General features: G+C 39.2%; 1 protein-coding gene across 9 annotated transcripts in view; it reads left to right on the forward strand.

The window, feature by feature from the left end:
- Nucleotides 1–18,203: 18,203 nt before the first annotated feature.
- CCDC66 (coiled-coil domain containing 66) overlaps nucleotides 18,204–19,342 on the forward strand; it is a 54,649-nt gene continuing 53,510 nt past the window's right edge. For 6 of the 9 annotated variants that reach the window (XM_067754825.1, XM_067754821.1, XM_067754823.1 and 3 more), the window contains exon 1: nucleotides 18,204–18,310. In XM_067754825.1, coding sequence (XP_067610926.1) covers nucleotides 18,300–18,310 — 11 coding nt within the window. In that variant the 5' untranslated portion in view covers nucleotides 18,204–18,299. The remainder of the gene's footprint in view (nucleotides 18,311–19,342) is intronic. The other 3 variants (XM_067754827.1, XM_067754829.1, XM_067754828.1) reach the window with 1 other exon arrangement.

Raw genomic sequence — 19,342 nt, forward strand, 5'->3', positions numbered from 1 at the left:
CTTAAACATTCTTGTTACAAACAACAGCAAGACAAGTCTACCCACAATCACCACTCCTATTTAGCATTATACCAGAGCTCCTAACCAGAAGAGTAAGAGATGAAAAAGAAACAAGTTATTTAGATTGAATAGGGAAAAAACAAACTGTGTTTATTTGAAAATGATATAAGGGGGGAAGTGGGGGGAGGGGTAGATTAGGAGTTTGGGATTGACATGTACACACTGTTATATTTAAAATAGATAACCAACAAGGACCTGCTATATAGCACAGGGAACTCTGCTCAATATTCTATAATAACCTAAATGGGAAAAGAATTTGAAGAAGAATAGCTACATGAATATATTAAATATATAACTGAATCACTTTGCTGTACACCTGAAACTAACGTAACATTGTTAATCAACTATATTCCAATATAAAATAAAAATTAAAAAAAGAAAGAAAACTATATAATTGTTTACATAGAAAAGCTGAAGGGATCTACAAATTACTAAAATTATTAAAGTTACAAGATACAACTTATAAGATTAATAAACAGATATGAGTAAGAAACATTCACCATTGTTTTTAAAAAGATACTATTTACAGAAGCAAAAGCAACTATAAAGATAGATTATTTATTAAAATAAATCTGAGAAAAAATGTCCAAGACTTCTATTTTAAAAATTGCAAAAATTTTTGAAAGGCATTTAGAAATAACTCAAATGAAGGTATATGCCCTGTTCATGGATAGGATGCCTCTGTATCATAAAGATTTCAGTTCTTTCTAAACTGACCTATAGACTCAGTGCAATTCTAATCAAGGAACTTGACAAGCTAATATTAAGTATATACAAAAGAGGAAAGACCTTCCAAGATGAAAATCAAATTGGAAAGCCTTGTCATACTGGAAATCAAGACTTAAAGCCTTAGTCATTAAGACAATGAGGTATTAGCACAGGATAAGCAAATATACTGATGGTAAAAAAAAAAAAAAGGCCCCCAAACATACAGAACCTTGGTATGTGACTAAAGTGGCATTATAAAGCAGTCGAAGGATCTCAAACTCACACTACACACACACACACACACACAAAATCAATTACAGGTGGATTGAAGACTTGAATGTGAAAAACACAACTTGCAGGGCAAGGAGAAATGAATAGGTGGAGTAGAGAGGATTTTTAGGGCAGTGAAAATACTCTGTATGATATTATAATAATGGTTACATGTTACATTTGACTAAACCCATAGAATGTATAACACCAAGAGTGAACCCTGATGTAAACTATGGGCTTTGGGTGATTATTATGGTGTGTCAATGTAGGTTCATCAATTGTAACAAATGTACCATTTCAGTGGCGGTTAATAATAGTGAGGGAGGCTATGCATGTGTGGGGAGAGAGTATATCTGGGAAATCTCTATTCCTTCCTTTCAATTTTGCTGTAAACCTAAAACTGCTCTTTAAAAGTCTTTAAATTAAAAAAAAATACAACTTGGGAACTTTCTTGGGTAGGGACATTTTTCTTAAATTAAGACACAATGTATACAAATACTAAAGAACAATATTTACTTATTTTAGTACATTCAGATTGAGAATTTCTATTAAAAAACACCATAAAGAAAGTGAAAAGATAGGTCACAAACTGAGAGCAGATACGTGCAATGCATGTAAGCCACAAAGAATTAGTATTCAGAACATATATAAAAATGTCTAAGAAAAAGACATCCCCAAATAAAACCAAGCAAATAAGAGAATACACAATCTAGTATAGAAAGGAACACAATATAAATGACTTTTCACAAAAAAGGATATACAAATAATTAATAAATATATTAAAAATGAAAATCCTCACGGGTAATCAGGAAAATGTGAATTAAAACTAATGAGACACCATTATATATCTTCCAGATTGGCAAAAGTTAACACATCTGAAATACCAAATGTTGGTAAGGATTTGGAACAACAGGAATGCCTGGGCAAATGCTAGTAGACGTATAATTGGAAACAATTTTTAAAAGTTTTTCCCTGTCTGGTAAAGTTGAGTCCGCATGACCAGAAATAGGTATAAAATTATTTATAGCAGCATTGTTTATGAGAGAAAAAATAAAAACTACCAACACAAAAAGTCATGTAAGCAACCTATTGTCCATTAATAGGTAAATGAATTTTTTAATGTGGCATATTCAAATAATTTAGTTCTATACAACGATAAAAAAGTGAACTACTGTTCACATATCAACATGGATGAACCTTAGAAACATGACACTGAGTGAAGAAAGCAAGTCACAGAAGACTACTTAAAATATGAATCCATTTACACAAAGTTGAAGAACAAACTAACAAATACACTGTTAAGAACACTATATTAGTTTGCTCAGGCTGCCATAACAAAGTACCACAGACTGGGTGGATTAAACGATAGACATTAATTGTCTCACAATTCGGGAGGCTAGAAGTCTAAGATCAATGTGTGAGTAGGACTGATGTCTTCTGAGGCCTCTCTCCTTGACTTGTAGATGGCTGTCTTCTTCTTATGTCTCCACATGGTCTTTCCTCTGTACATGGTTATGTCCAAATTTCCTCTTCTTACAGGGATACCAGTCATACTGGACTAAGGCCCACCCTAATGACTTTGCTTTAACTTTATTTCTTTAAGGACTATCTCCAAATATAGTCATATTCTGAAGTACTAGAGGTTAGGACTTCAACATATGGATTTGGGGGGAACACAATTCACCCAATAATAGGTACATACATATGGGTAAAGCTATAATGAAAAGCAAAAAAATAAAATAAATAACTAAAATCAAAATAGTTGGTCTTCTTGGGTGCTGGGAGAGGGATGAACCCGGAAAGGAGCACATGGGAGACTCCAGTGGTCTTTATGAAGCTCTATTTCTTATGTGAATACCCTGGTGTTCATTTATTGTATCCCTTACATATGTTCTTTTGTGTGCTTGAAAATTTTGCAATAATAAACTTCTTTTAAAAAAGAAAAATAGGAGATACATATATCAGGAGAGTTTGGGTTGCATGCAACAGAAATCCAACCAAGTAGCTGAAGTGCAAGGGGAATCTATTGGCTCAATATCTGAGAATATAGAAGTCAAGATGGCTTAAACATGGATGGTTCCTAGGGCTCAAATGTTGTCATCAGGCTCCTCCCTTGTTCACTCTCTCCTCTCATGCATGCTTCCTTCCTTCCATCCACAGAAAGAGAAGCTAAAGAAATTCCTTTGGGTTTGAGCATAAAATGTGCTAGGTTCTGGGACATCCCTGGTGTTACAGTGGTTAAGAATCTGCCTGCCAGTGCAGGGGACATGGGTTTGATCCTTGGTCCAGGAAGATCCCACATGTCATGGAACAAATAAGCCCACGCGCCACAACTACTGAGCCTGTGCTCTAGAGCCCGCGAGGCACAACTACTGAACCCATGCACCTAGAGCCCATGCTCTGCAACAAGAGAATCCACTGCAATGAGAAGGCCGTGCACAGCAACGAAGAGTAGGCCCCGCTCACTGCAACTAGAGAAAGCCCATATGCAGCAACAAAGAGCCAATGCAGTAAAAAATTAAAATAATAAATTAATAAAATAAAATAATTTTTTTAAAAGTGCTTGGTTCCCCTGAAGATTTTTCATTGTTAAATTATCATTCCCCTTTAAATTATTTTAATTGCTTTAAAATGAAATAGTAAATTTGTGTCCTGGATAAATTCTTATACCTCACCACTGCTTTTAAGTCTATAAATAGAGAACATTTCAGGTTCAATTTATGGTTCTCCTATTTCCATAGTTAATTCATTTCAGATGATATTTCTGAAAAGAAAAGAGTGAATAATGGTAGGGTCCTCAAGTTCATACTCTTGTCATTTTGTAATATGTAGCTAAACTTATAAAAGATGCAGAGACTGAATTCCTGAACACGTGTTAATTGTGAAACTTCCATATTAGCTCATCTTCTAAGAATTAGTACTTTACCAAATTAGATAACAAATTCTAAAATTTACATTTGTTTCCTTTTTGAGAACTCGCTAACCTGAAAAAAAGTAATTATGTGTAAATGATGATAAAATGTTTACTCTTGAATTGGCAATCTAATCAGTCTCAAAAGAAGTGCATCAAATTCTTATACTCAGGGGAAAAAAAACAAATTTATGAAGAAAAGAGAAGTAAAGACTTTTGTATAATGAAATGAAACTACTTTTGTTTGCTATTGCAATAATATTAAATCAAATGGGCTCATGCAAACTTGAAGAGAGATAACCACAAGGCTTTCCTTCTTTATTAGCTGGTGGTATTTATACCTCCAGAAAGGAACAGTAGATGAGGTAACAGATACAGAGAGCTCTCATTGACAATGGAAACGTTATTTGAGAAGATTTGAACACAGCATCTAGAAGGATAGACTCGGGCTATATTTCTCCCCTTTGTAACTCTTGAGGATATAGTACTTTGCACACTGGTATAAGAAGGAAAGAAATATTTAAAAGTAATTTCAATATGTACATCTATCAGACATTTATACATGGTATATACCAAGGACCCCATTTATTGAGCACCTACTATGTGCCATGGACTACATGTTAAACCACAGTATTTGCAATTTCTCCCACATTTTTCTCTGGTTCAGTTGAATCTAACTAGGTCAAAAATTTCTCCATAGAGACAAAAAGTAGATCAGTGGTTGCCTGGGGGCGGGGAAGAGAGTGTGGATTGGATGTCATTTATTTTTGAAACTGGATTTTTGAGATTGATTGGCTTGCCTAATCAGCAGCAAACATTTTACAGTCTAGTCATTTACATACAATTACTCTTCGTTTCAGGTTATAGTTGTTTCAAAAGAAAAACACATAAATTTTAGGGCTAAATTTTTGGAGTAAAGGTAGTGTTCTAAAACTGAAAGGTGGTGATAAATGATTTTTCAAAGGTTTCCCCCAAGTTCTATGAATTTAAAAATAAGGCCCAAGGAGGGCTTCCCTGGTGGCTCAGTGGTTGAGAGTCCGCCTGACGATGCAGGGGACACGGGTTCGTGCCCAGGTCTGGGAAAATCCCACATGCCACGGAGCAGCTAGGCCTGTAAGCCATGGCCGCTGAGCCTGCGCGTCCGGAGCCTGTGCTCCGCAACGGGAGAGGCCACAACAGTGAGAGGCCCACATACCGCAAAAAATAATAAAATAAAATAAATAAGGCCCAAGGACTTCCTTGGCAGTCCAGTGGTTAAGACTCCACGCTTCTAAGGCAGGGGGCATGGGTTCGATCCCTGGTCAGGGAACTAAGATCCCGCATGCCAAAAATAAATAAATAAATAAGTAAATAACTAAGGTCCAATGTGATATTAAAACTTTGTTCTAATATTAAAAATACATGTACCAACTTTTATGTGAAATAGGTTTTTTTGCACAACAAATGCCTCTAAAGAACAATTACAGAATTTGATCTGTGTTTTCACGACTGTTTTATCTTACAGTTAGTAATATAGTATTGCTAGAATTTTTAAAGCACAAGGAAAATAATTATGTCTGTGGTAAACATTTAATTCTATTTAGTAGACATGTTTTAAGGTGTCATATTTAATGAATGACTACATGCACAGATATGAAAGCATCTATCTTGGCTCTTGCAGTTTATGCAAATTTCACATAATAATTCTCCACAGAGAATAGTCCCTTTAAAATAAAATTCTTTTTTTTTTTTAAATAAATTTATTTATTTATTTTTGGCTGCATTTGGTCTTTGTTGCTGCGTGCAGGCTTTCTCTGGTTGCGGCGAGCAGGGGCTTCTCCTGTTGCGGAGCACGGGCTCTGGCCCACGGGCTTCAGTAGTTGCATGTGGGCTCAGTAGTTGTGGCTCATGGGCTCTAGAGCGCAGGCTCAGGAATTGTGGCGCACGGGCTTAGTTGCTCCGTGGCATGTGGGATCTTCCTGGACCAGGGCTCGAACCCGTGTCCCCTGCATTGGGAGGCAGACTCTTAAGCACTGCACCACCAGGGAAGTCCTAAAATAAAATTCTTAAACTTGCTTTAAATTATGTTTTTTATTGTGAGTTGTATAACATGATCCTTATTATCATACCATAGAAAGCTACAGCTTGATAAAATTTGACTTAATTTTTATTCAACCTCTACATATGTATCCCTGAAATATATAAAATCATAATTTGCTGAATAATTTTTATTCAACCTCTAGATATGTATCACTGAAATATAAAAAATTGTAATCATTTGTGTCCTCACAAAAGTAGGCGACTTCGTTAACCTACATTAAAAATTTTTTTTCATTAATTTAAGTGTACCAAGGTCACAAATAGGAACAAGTGGAGTCATCTATAAACCTGTGCTTATGTCAAACTTGCCAAGTGCTGAGAGAAAAGTCCTATTTTCAGAATGAACGGCTACTAGGGTTTAACACAGGCTCCCTGCAGTCACAGACCATTTGCACATGCTGTTTACACTGTTGGCCATACTCTTCATTCATTCTTCAGATCTCTGTTCTGGGATCTCCTTCTGAAGTTTGTTGTTATTGTTCAGGTAGGAGAATAAATCCAGGCCTGTTATTCCATATTGACCAGAAGAAGTCTTGTAACTGAATCTTAATGGATCACGTTATCTCAGACTTTTGCAATCCATTTTCTCACATCACCAGAGTTTAGTTTTTTCCTAAAGTATTAATCTCTTGTTATTCCCCTGCTTCAAGCTCTTTTGCAGCACCCCTATTATTTATAGAATAAAATTTGAACAGCTTAGAATGGCATATTTCATGTCTTCACAATGAGGCCCCTTCCCATCCCTCTACCTTCATCCCCTACCATTCATGCATATGGACCATTGCACATTTGGCTTTGTACAAATTGTACCATTGTACGTTGTACCACTGTACATTGCTCATTGTACATTGGCTCCAACCATATCAAGTTATTTCTAATTATCCTCTCCAACCCACTAACCAGCACTTACCAATACCTACCTCCCTGTCTTTGCACACACTGTTTCTTCTTCCTAGAATATTCTTTCTTCTGTTCCACCCAGTGAACTCTTCTTTAACCTAGAAGATCTTTTTAAGCATCTGTAAACTTTCCCCAGATCTTCCCATCCCCTCCAAGTAGAATTGCTCCCCTGCCTTTTTGGACCACTATGAACTAAATCTTGTGTATGCCCCTTTTATAACATTTATCACACTGCATTATGTACTATTTATGTGTCTGTTTCCACTAATATATAGTACACTCCACGAGGGTACAGACTGTGCTTTTCTTCATCTTTGCATGCCCAGTGTTAAATTCCAACCAATAAATATTTACTGAGCTCTTCACCATGTGCCGGGCATGTTTTATGTCCTGGGGATACAGCTTTGACCAAGACACAGTCCTGCTCCTCTTGTGGAGTTTACGTGGAGGTGAAAGAGGCAGCAATAAACATATAAGAGTATAGCATATTTATAGATCAGAAGAGAGCCCAGTTAGAAGGCTGTTATACAGGGAACAGATGATATTAGTATAGGCTGAGGGAGGAGAAGAGGAAGAGAACCAGACCACTTGAGATAGAGTCAGCAGGGTTTGTAGATCGATTTCTTGGGAGTGGGAACGGAAGAAGAGAAATTAAGGATGTATTTCAGATGATAGGTGCCTAATAAATTCACGTATGGATAAGTTCCTTAGCAACTGAAAACTAGTCACTTTTTGTTTTTTGGCTGCACCGTGCAGGTATGCAGGATCTTAGTTCTCTGACCAGGGATCGAACCTGTGCCCTCTGCAGTGGGAGCACGGAGTCTTAACCACTGGACTGCCAGGGAAGTCCCCCAAAACTAGTTTTAAAAAGATGAAGCTGTGGATTTTATTCAGAATTTAACTGGCCAATACCACCAGGAATATTTGCCTTGTACTGACTAATTACCATAAAATAGTGATAGTGAGCAAAATGGGTGACGGTGGTCAAAAAGTACAAACTTCCAGTGATAAAATAAATACGTCCTGGAAATATAACATACAGCATGGTGACTATAGTTAATTATACTGTACTGTATATTTGAAAGTTGCTAAGAGAGTAGATCTTAAAAGTTCTCATCACAAGAAAAAGAATTCTATGTGTGGTGATAGATGTTAATGAGACCTTGTGGCGATCATTTTGCAATAAATACATATACAGAATCATTATGTTGTGCACCCAAAACTAATATAATGTTATATGTCAATAATTTTAAAAAATGAATAGTAGGGGCTTCCCTGGTGGCGCAGCGGTTGAGAGTCCGCCTGCCGATGCAGGGGACACGGGTTCGTGCCCCGGTCCAGGAAGATCCCACATGCCGCGGAGCGGCTGGGCCAGTGAGCCATGGCCGCTGAGCCTGCGCGTCTGCAGCCTGTGCTCCGCAACGGGAGAGACCACAACAGTGAGAGGCCCGAGTACCGCAAAAAAAAAAAAAAGGAACGTTGAGTTTAGAATCCAGAATTAGACTTATGTGGCTTTATCCTTACTTACTGTCTGATCCCACTCAAGTTATGTAATCTCTAAGCCTCAGTTTTATCATCTGTAATACGGAGATAATACTACTATCTACAGCTGAGTTTTTAGCTTTTTTAAGAATAAACTGAGATAGGGCTTCCCTGATGGCGCAGTGGTTGAGAGTCCGCCTGCCGATGCAGGGGACACGGGTTTGTGCCCTGGTCCGCGAAGATCCCACATGCCGCAGAGCAGCTGGCCCCGTGAGCCATGGCCGCTGTGCCTGCGCGTCCGGAGCCTGTGCTCCGCAACGGGAGAGGCCACGACAGTGAGAGGCCCACGTATCGCAAAAAATAAAAAATAAAAAAAGAATAAACTGAGATAATGCTATTAAGGTACTTATTACTATGCCTAATATATAGTAAATATTAAATAAATTGGAGCTTATTTCAACATATGACTGGTAAAACAATTAATTGGTTGTTTTGTTCTGTGTTCAAGAAGAATGTCATGATTAAAATTTTTGTTCATATTCAGTGATTCTCTATAGAAATAAAGTTAGGTAATTCTTGCTCTGATATATTCTGTGTTCTAGAAAAATCCATGAAGTTCTCAAAAATATCAAATTTTTGAATATCAAAATAATTTAACAAAGTTAAATTATCACAGAAATCTCTCCTACAACATGAAAACAATGGTTTAACACTTTCAAGTGTCTTTCTAACATGGCGCCTTATCAAATATTTCTAGTATTGGGAGAAAAGCCCATCTGGTGAATCTTCTAGCTGAAGCAAGGAATTCTCAGTTCTCCTGAGCCTTTCCTGGGGAAAGGTGGGAGGACTTGAAGAGAAGATGGCTGTGTCCCCAGCAGGGAAGGAGCAAACAAGTTCTGTCACTACATTCTTTGGAAATTAGAAGTAAATGAAGAAGAACTCTGGTGAGCAAGATGAGAGAGAAGTGGAGTTTCCGGATGGAAGAGAGAATGAGAAGAAGGAAAGAAAAGAATCAGGGCCTAATGATGGGCAGCGTATTGGAGACACATCACTCCAAAGGCTGGGAAGGAAAGATGTCCGTGATGAGGGTTTCTACACATCCTGTAGAAGGGGAGAAAGAGAAAGAATATATACAAGAGGGTAACGTAGAGAGTAGAGCCTGGCAATCCTCAAGAACAGACATCTGTGCTAATACTGTGAACATATTATCACAGTAACCCTAAATGCTAAATTCTATTATTATCTCCATTTTACAGGGAAAGAAACTGAGTCTCAAAGATGCCAATGAACTTCCACTATATCACACAGGCAATCAGCAGCAAAGCAGGAATTTGAATCTGGTTCTGTTTAATTAGAGTTTGGACTCTCCTCCAGCTTGCTCTCCTGCCCTTACAGTTCTTGCTAAGGGAAGGGAAGCAGCAGATTCAAAAGAATCTGGAAAACTGGGGGATGTGGGGGAGGGGGGGAATGCAAAGAAATGTACTTGCAATTATCTCATATCTGCAGTTATTAAATAAAAATTGATTTAATTTAAATCTCTTTGGGTTTGATATTTTTTAAACTCTTGCCAAAAATGTAATCCTATACCATGGTAACAAAACATGAGGATTCATAAATAGTTTTATGAAGGGGTTTACTTGCCAAAGTCAAACTTGAAGTACTAGCTCAGACAATCATTCAAATCCTTGTGAGAATGAGTGTTGCTTAGTATTCTTTGGAGGCAATGATTCCTATTTCTGCTTAAGAATTAGCTTTTACTTTATTAATGAAGTATTTTTAATGAGTTTAATATAATTAGAAAATATGTCTCTAAATCCCCAGGAAGAGAGTCATAAGTTTCTATAATTTTCCATTTTCTATATTAACCATTTAAAACCAAATTTTCTAGCTAAAATAAGTTTCATCTATGAACATGTCCATGTTATTATGGTATAGGAAACTGGACCTACACTGCCATCTGCTGTGTCAAGATTAGGTGAAAACAGCAAGATCCTTTTTGACCCAACTCCTAAAGTAATGGAAGTAAAAACAAAAGTAAAGAAATGGGACCTAATGAAACTTAAAAGCTTTTACACAGCAAAGGAAAACATAAACAAGATGAAAAGACAACCCTCAGAATGGGAGAAAATATTTGCAAACAAAGCAACTGACAAAGGATTAATCTCCAAAATTCACAAGCAGCTCATGCAGCTCAATATCATAAAAACAAAGAACCCAGTCCAAAAATGGGCAGAAGACCTGAATAGACATTTCTCCAAAGATTTACAGATTGCCAACAAACACATGAAAGGATGCTCAACATCACTAATCATTAGAGAAATGCAAATCAAAACTACAATGAGGTATCACCTCACACCAGTCAGAATGGCCATCATCAAAAAGTCTACAGACAATAAATGCTGGAGAGGGTGTGGAGAAAAGGGAACCCTCCTGCACTGTTGAATGTAAATTGATACAGCCACTGTGGAGAACAGTATGGAGGTTCCTTAAAAAGCTAAAAATAGAACTACCATATGACCCAGCAATCCCACTACTGGGCATATACCCTGAGAAAGCCATAATTCAAAAAGAGGCGTGTACTACAATGTTCATTGCAGCACTATTTACAGTAGCCAGGACATGGATGTGGCACATATATACAATGGAATATTACGCAGCCAGAAAAAAAATGAAATTGAGTTATTTGTAGTGAGGTGGATGGACCTAGAGTCTGTCATACAGAGTGAACTAAGTCAGAAACAGAAAAACAAATACTGCATGCTAACACATATATATGGAATCTAAATTTTAAAAAATGGTACTGATGAACCAAGTGGCAGGGCAGGAATAAAGACGTAGACATATAGAATGGACTTGAGGACATGGGGTGGGGGGAGGGGGAAGCTGGGGTAAAGTGAGAGTAGCATCGACATATATACACTACTGAATGTAAAATAGTTGGCTAGTGGGAAACAGCAGCATAGCACAAGGAGATCAGCTCAGTGCTTTGTGACCACCTAGAGGGGTGGGATAGGGAGTGTGGGAGGGAAGCTCAAGAGGGCAGGGATATGGGGATATATGTATATGTATAGCTGACTCACTTTGTTATAAAGCAGAAACTAACACAACATTATAAAGCAATTATACTCCAATAAAGATGTAAAAAAAAAGGATTAGATGAAAAATCACCCACATAAATTGGACTTGAGTAATGCAAAATATACATATGAAAAGCTTACATCACTTTGCTTTATGGAAATGAATGCAAGGGAAAATACATGCTTGCAGTTATATATTTCAAATTGTACTGGCAGCATGGGGAAGAACTTTACATGTATGTGTATTTTCAATATGACATAAAAAAATGGAGAATAATAAAACAAAACCTGTGTCCCCACCAGCTATATTTAAAATTGAATATTACCAATGCTATTGACGTTCCCTTTTTGTCTTCCTGGTCCCGTTCTCCACCACTCCCATGCCCACTCCAAAGAAATCACTCTCCAATATCATGTTTATCACTGGGAAAAGTTTCAACAGGCAAAGTTAAAAGGTAAGTATGTTCATTTTTTACTTTTGTAAACCTTTATCAAGGTTTACCAGTGAAGAAGTCTCTGTGCTAGCAGCACTTCATCCTGGGAAGTTAGCGGAGAGCACTCTATTCTGATACCCTTGTTCCCAAGAGTATTTTCCTCAAATTTAAGACTTTGTGCTGCCTAGCTAACTTCTTGGTTATCACTAAGTCTTATACCATTCATGGAGCTTCGCTTTTTCGGTATATCTAAGATATTACATCAGTTATGAGCTTCTGCTTTCCCATCACAAGTTCATGTGGGGAGAAAGGCAATCTAGGTAGGGGGAGTACAAAAGAAAAAACACAGGAATGAGAGAGAATAAAAAGTATATTTGGGGAAGAATAAATAGACTGTCACAGCTAGAGCATTAGGAGACTGGGGAAAGAGGACACGTCCTACCACTGGCACACCAACTACCAGGGGCTGGGAATGCCACTGTGCCCTTAATGAGAGAAGGGAAACTCAGGTACTTCTCTGGTGGTCCAGTGGTTAAGAATATGCCTTCCAAAGCAGGGGTCGTGAATTCGATCCCTGGTCGGGGTACTAAAATCCCACATGCTGTGGGGCAACTAAGCCCATGCGCTGCAACTACTAAGCACCCAAGCCACAACTTGAGAGAACCGGTGTGCTGCAATGAAGAGCCTGCATGCCTAAACTAAGATCCAACACAGCCAAAAATAAAATAAATAAATATTTTTTTAAAAAAGGGAAACTCAGATGACAAGAGTCATGTTGGGGAAAGGATGGGACATCTGACATGGCCTCTACTGTATTTGAAGCGGTTCCACACAGCCAGAAAAGAACTGGCAGCCTGCAACTGGGGATTTTGTAGGTAAGGAGAGAAGTAGAGACTGGCGATTTCGGAGCCACCTTTATAGAGGTGAGACTGTGAATGAGGTGAGAGAGAGGTGAGCCAAGAGTCTAAGAGAAGAGCAGGGGCCACGGGGGCTAGAAAATAAAACTGGAGGAGTCAGTAATGAGATGCTGCAAAACACCACACTTTGAATGAAAAAAACACTCCTCTATGATTCTCCCCAGCACCTGATGGCTGTCATGGGCTATAACTGAAGACTCTTTCTTTTGGTTTTATCTCTTAAGTGTCCTTCTCTTCTAATGGACCCAAATGGAGGCAATCCCAGGAGGAAAGACACAGAGCCTGAGACATCACACCGTCTGCAACCCTTTCTCCACCTCCTTCAATACTTTTATGTAAGAATAAACTGGTTTAGATGAATATCAGGCCAACTAGAAGGAAAACAGAAGACACGATCAAAGAGGAGCCAGTAGAATCTGGGTTACAGGGAGGAGAAAGCCATCTCTTTGGAGGCTATTGCTAAAGAGGACCTTAGACACTTGCAGCAGGCCACATCTTCCCGAGTCATGTGGGTGTTTGTGCTTTTACGTTTGCATGCATGTGGAGGACCTGCAGGACAAGTTACTTAATGAAGGGGTGCCGTGAGGAAGAGCATTCCAGCAAGAAGAAACAGCTCTGGAGGGCAGGGATTCTGTCTGTTTGGGTTACTGCTTTATCCTTTGTGCTAAAACAATTCTTGGGACACAGTAGGTACTCAATAAAATCTGTGATATGAATGATTACGTAAAGGTGGGAGATAGGAGTGAATGTGGCTACACTGAAGAAATGAAAGAAGATCAGTGGAAGGAGGCTTAAAGTTTGAGGGGCCAAGGTGAGGGGTGAAATTTAAAAGGTCAAAATGGAGCTGGTGGACACAGTTAAGTCCTTTGGACTTTATATTGGGGCAACAGAGTTTTTAAATTAGTGAGAGATTTTAAGCAGCATAGTGACTTAAGCAGACTCACATTTTAGAAATCATTCTGGCTAGAGAATAGAGACTGCTTAGGAGGCTGTTGGAATACCCTTGGGGAGAGATGGGAGGGGCCCTAACTCTGGTGGAGGAGCAGGCATGGAGAGAGTTTGAGGATAATTTAGAATCAACCATTTACAAACTGAAAGAAACCTTAGACAGCTTGTCTAATCTTTTACATGAAGAGGTCAGAGAGGTTTAATTGACTTACTCCTGTAGTGGTTTTCTTTTTCTTCTTCCTCTGCTTTTTTGGTATTTCTTAAGACATTTCTCAGAATTGCCCAATTGAGACCTTCATCCCATCACACCTGAACAATTTACTTAATTTTGCTTTTGTCTAATGTATTGGTCCTATGGTTTGTATCATCTGCCCCTAGAGCCAGAGAAGCCTGCTAATTAACTTGCTCTGTAGAGCAGCACTTACAAATGGATAGCCAACACTGCTTCACAGTGGTGGTCTGTAAGGCGGAAAAATTAAACCCATAAATGGAGGATGCAGGAAGGCCTTCCCAGTTATGTACTCCTGAAAAAGTCTTTGAACAGTTGCAGGCAAAGCTTCAGAGATCAGCAAACTAAAGGTTCAGGATGCAACCTTCCAAGCGGAATTGCTGAATCATAGGCAGATGTTTAAAAGTTTCTATTAAAAATTATCACACTGTTTTCCAATGAGATTGGACCATTTTACACTCCCAATGTAAGAAGATGAAGGTTCCAGTAGTGTCACATTTTCCCCAACATTTGGTATTGTCAGCTTTCCATTCTAGCTGTTCTAATGGATGTGAAATGGTATCTCATTATGTTTTCAACTTTCACTCTTGAAATTACTGTGTGGCTGGCATCTCTCTCCTGATTGGACCCAGACTGATACAAAGTCTTAGAAGCAAAATGAAAATGAAACACCTTTTTAACTTAAAGATACTTTATCAGGTACTTGATAAAAGTAGCAGTTTCCCATGACAAAAAGTGTTTACTCATACAGAAATGATGTACCGTATTTAGAGAAATGGAAATGATTTACACATTTGGGATTGAGCTGGCTAAGAAAAATAAAGCACATATAGAGATTTTTTTCTTATGCTTTCCTACTTAGTAATAATCATAACCATGTTTGTTTACTTTAGGATGAGCAAGATGTATAAATTTTATGATCTTAGGAGAGTCCCTGCAGTACCTAGATACTCAAAATTGCCTTAATCTAAAGTAAATTCAGGGGAGTCATAGACAACGAAAGGACTTACAAGCTCTCTTCTTTCTTCAGTAAAAAATTTCAAAACCTACTGTCATCTGTAGGGAAACATTTGTTAATTGTTTAAGTAGAATTCAAGGAGAACAGTTCTATAAAAGAAAGAAGCACAGAACAGTAGTTAAGATCATGGGTAAGTTACATCTCTGTGAGTCAGTTTCCTCATCTGTGAAAGGAGGCTGTCTGCAATTTTTACCTTAATTTTTTAAAAAGGAAAAAAAATCAAGTGATCTAAAACTCTGTAAATTATTGGACTCAAATAGCACTTCTCCTGTAACAATATTGATCATTGCTAATACTTACATGGCATTTATGTGCCAGCACTATTCTAAGTACTTTGCATGTGATTAAACTCATTTAATTCTCACAACAACCCTATGAGGTGGAATACTAGTATTCATCCTCCTTGTATCAGAGAAGAAACTGAAGCAGGTTAAGTTAATAACGTCCCATGATCACACAGCTAGAAAGCAATAAAGCTGGGATCTGACCCCAGGCAGCCTCGATCCAAAGCTCTGGAAAACTATGCTATGCACTGGAACAGAAGAGAACACAAAAGGCATGCATTTCTCTTTCCTTACAGATGACTTGCAGCCTGGATACCTCAAGAGCTCCAGTGCACTCGGAGTGGGTTCCAGAAGTGCTTACTTAGCATGGGCCAAGATCCCACAGGTGCAGCTTGGAGCAAGATTATTGTCAAGGTGACACTCTTTGCACCCACAGGGTAATAAGATCTGAGGAAACTACACTGCATATAAATGAAGGATATGCTTGTAGTACCTCCAACCTTCACATACCTTTAAACAATAAATTCAAAGCATTTAACTAAACTCTCTTTTCCAGGGGAATGGACCTCAGGCAGACCATAAAGAACCATGGAGTGTTAAGGGCGCGACAGGCCGCTCTTACAACTTGTAGCTTACAATGCTACAACTGGAAACTTGACCTTTGATTCCTATCTCACAATACGCTTGGGAAGTGGAATAGTTTTGCACCAATTTCTTGCACCTGGTAAACAAGTAGGCAGAGAAGAGTGGTATGTAAAGGATGTAAAACCATGCAAAAGATGACTTATTGAAAAATACAGAAAACACAAAATAAAAATCGTTCCTCATTATTAGGTGAAATGTTGTTGGGGAACAGAATATTTGCACAGTGCTAAACCATCAGCCCTCAGATTACTTACTGACTGCAAAGGGGAAAATAGATGCTTACAATAGAGAGATAGGACTGCCACCACCAAGTCTTCAAACCTGACCACAGTAATTGTAGGACAACCTGATGTGATGCACGGTCGACCACATAATAACATCTTAAAAGTATTCACTTTTTATTGAAATATAGTTGGTATACAACATTCTGTAACCTTCAGGTGTACTACATAGTGATTTTATATTTGCATACATTATGAAATGAACATGATAAGTCCAGTAACAATCTGTTCCCATAAAAAGTTATTACAATACTATGGACCATATTCCTTATGCTGTATACTATATCCCTGTGGCTTATTTATTTTGTAACTGGAGGTTTGTACTTCTTTTTTCTCTCTTTTTTTTTTTTTTTTTGCGGTACGCGGGCCTCTCACTGCTGTGGCCTCTCCCGTTGCGGAGCACAGGCTCCGGACGCGCAGGCTCAGCGGCCATGGCTCACGGGCCCAGCCGCTCCGCGGCATGTGGGATCTTCCCGAACCAGGGCACAAACCCGTGTCCCCTGCATCGGCAGGCGGACTCTCAACCACCACGCCACCAGGGAAGCCCCGGTTTGTACTTCTTAATCCCCTTCATCTATATAGAATATATTCCTAGAACAAGTGGGAAAAATTAAATAGGAATGGAACACTCGATATTATCATAAAATTGCTAATTTTCTTAAGTGTAATAATAGTGTTATGGTTATATAGGAGAATGTCTTAGGAGATACATGCTTTAATGTTTAAAGGCAAAGTGTTGTAATGTCTGTAACTTACTTGCAAATAGTGATGCAAAAAAAGGTGGGTGTGTTCATGGCCGTGGGTATGAGTGTATGGATGTGGATGTATGTGTGTGCCTGCCCACCTATGTGTAGAGAGAGAGAAAGCAAATGTAGCAAAACATTAACCATTGTCAAATCTAGGTAGAGGGTATATAGGCGTTCATTGAACTATTCTTATTTTTGTTTATTTAAACATTTTCATAATAATAAAAGCTAGAAACAAAATAAAATTTTAAAAGTCACACTACTCCCAGAAATACTCCTGCTAACATGTTGGTTTAAATCCTTTGAGCCTTTTTTTTTTTACATGCACAGATGACTTTTCCTTTAAACGAAAACAAAAAACAACACAGGATCAAATATACATTGGTACCTGTTCATTTATTCAGTCAAATAAATTAACAAATGTTTATTTAAATATATCTTCCACAGGCCAGGTACATAAATAAAAAGATAAATTTGAGTTTTCACTGAATGTACCGTAAGAATTCAGTGTGCCTCATTTATTACAGCTATAGTTTGTAAAATTCATTTAAGAGTAAATAGATGAAAATTTGTAAACTTTTAGTAACTGCATTACATCTACGGGCATCCTCATCATGAAACATCATTGCCAAATTTAATAAGATTTTTGTTGTCATTAAAAACTTTTGCTGTTTATTCGTTTAACAAATATTTACTGTCTGTATTGTTCAGTTCCAGGTGCTGTGGGTATATAGGTGTCAAAAACCAACTCTGCCCCTCTGAAGCTCACTCTGACACAGGATCTGAAATGTATTAGTACCCTGATTGAAAGGGCAGGGACTGGGAAGTCCAGAAAATGGGTTCCTAATTTACCCGCTAGTGGATTCCACAGGAGCTTCATGGAGGAAGTGACGTTTAAATTGAGATTTGAAGGATGGATAGGAGTTAGATTCATGTATCGCTAAATTGGAACATGGGCTCTGGGGTTACGTAGCTTGATACAGACCTCAGGCAAATTGCTTAACCAGCCACCTCCACTTGAGCTGAGGCACTTCTCTGAGAACTCCCTGTGAACTCTAAGGGCTACAATTGCGAGGAACGAAGAACCCCCGGCACTCCAGAGTCAGGACCAGGTGGGGCGAACCAACAGGGTCTCTCCGCCAGCCCCGCCCCGCTGAGCGCAAGCGCCAGCACGCTCAACCCTGATTGGCCCGCTCTCCCAGCTCGCCGGCAACACTGTGTCCAATCGGCGTGGCGCTTGTTGAACGGCGGCGGCGACCGACGTATACAAGGGGCTTGAGCGGCTCGTGGAGAGCGCGGCCGGTTGCGCCATGAACTTAGGGTAAGCTGTGGCGACAAAGGTGGTAGTCCGTGGAGAGCGGGTGAGGCTGGGTTGGCTCTTGGAGCCCTTCGCGGGGAGCCTTCCAGGCCTGCGGCGCCCCAAGCCGCAGTGCCTGGCTTCCTGAGGTTGAGGGGGCGAGGGGCTGGGTCGGCCTTTACAGCCTCCGCAGACTTCCGTTTTCCAGTTAATAACTCGCGAAACTGTCCGTGCCTCCTTTCCGCCTCCTCATTTACTTCAGGAGGGAGAGGGAGGAGAGGCGTGAGAGGAGATAAAAGGTGAGGGCAGGTGGAGAGATAAAGCGTAGCGGCTTCCTGGGGAGAAATCCTGGCCCAGGCCCTGGTGCTTTGCGACCCTGTGTGGGGGTTCTTTGCAGAGTGTGGGAGCGCCCAGAGGAGCTTAGCGGCCTACGTACGTGCTGGGAGCCGAGGCTTCTCGAGGAGTCGTGTATCACCGGTGCCTGGCACCTCATAGGCCCTCATTAAGTAGTGGTTGAGTAAATAAAAAGGACTGTTGCGTGGTTTATCACCACTGGGATGTTTGATATTTCAAGAAGATGAAAAGTCTTCAAACTTACACGTGTGCACCTCGTTTAGCAAATGGTTTCTGTGTTCTAGAATCTAGGGATAAGAAACAAGACAGTCTGCCCCTGAAGGTGTTTGCAACGCGGTAGTGCTGAATAGACGGTTTCATTCAAGGTCTTTCTTTTGCTTAAGTTTCACCGACATAAACATGAACTGTTTGTAACCGTGCTACCGGGAAACCCTTAAAACCCATTCTTTATGGTGTTTTTATCTTAGTAAGTTGAAATCGTTTGAGTAAGTTGAAATTGTTTGATTTCCCCAACCTTAGCATCACCGCAAATTTCGTGTTCCCTTTTATTGGCCCGCGAGATTTAATTTTGTCGCTTGGACGTCATTTTTGTCTCTGTTGATATGTATTGACGTACGTCTATTCTCTCTCTCTCACTAAAACAATAAAATAACTGTGTGTACTGCTGTTTTTGTTTTCAGTGGAATTTTTATTGGGACCTTA

The sequence above is a fragment of the Pseudorca crassidens genome, chromosome 10 (assembly GCF_039906515.1).
Source record: "Pseudorca crassidens isolate mPseCra1 chromosome 10, mPseCra1.hap1, whole genome shotgun sequence".
NCBI classification, from domain to species: domain Eukaryota; kingdom Metazoa; phylum Chordata; class Mammalia; order Artiodactyla; family Delphinidae; genus Pseudorca; species Pseudorca crassidens.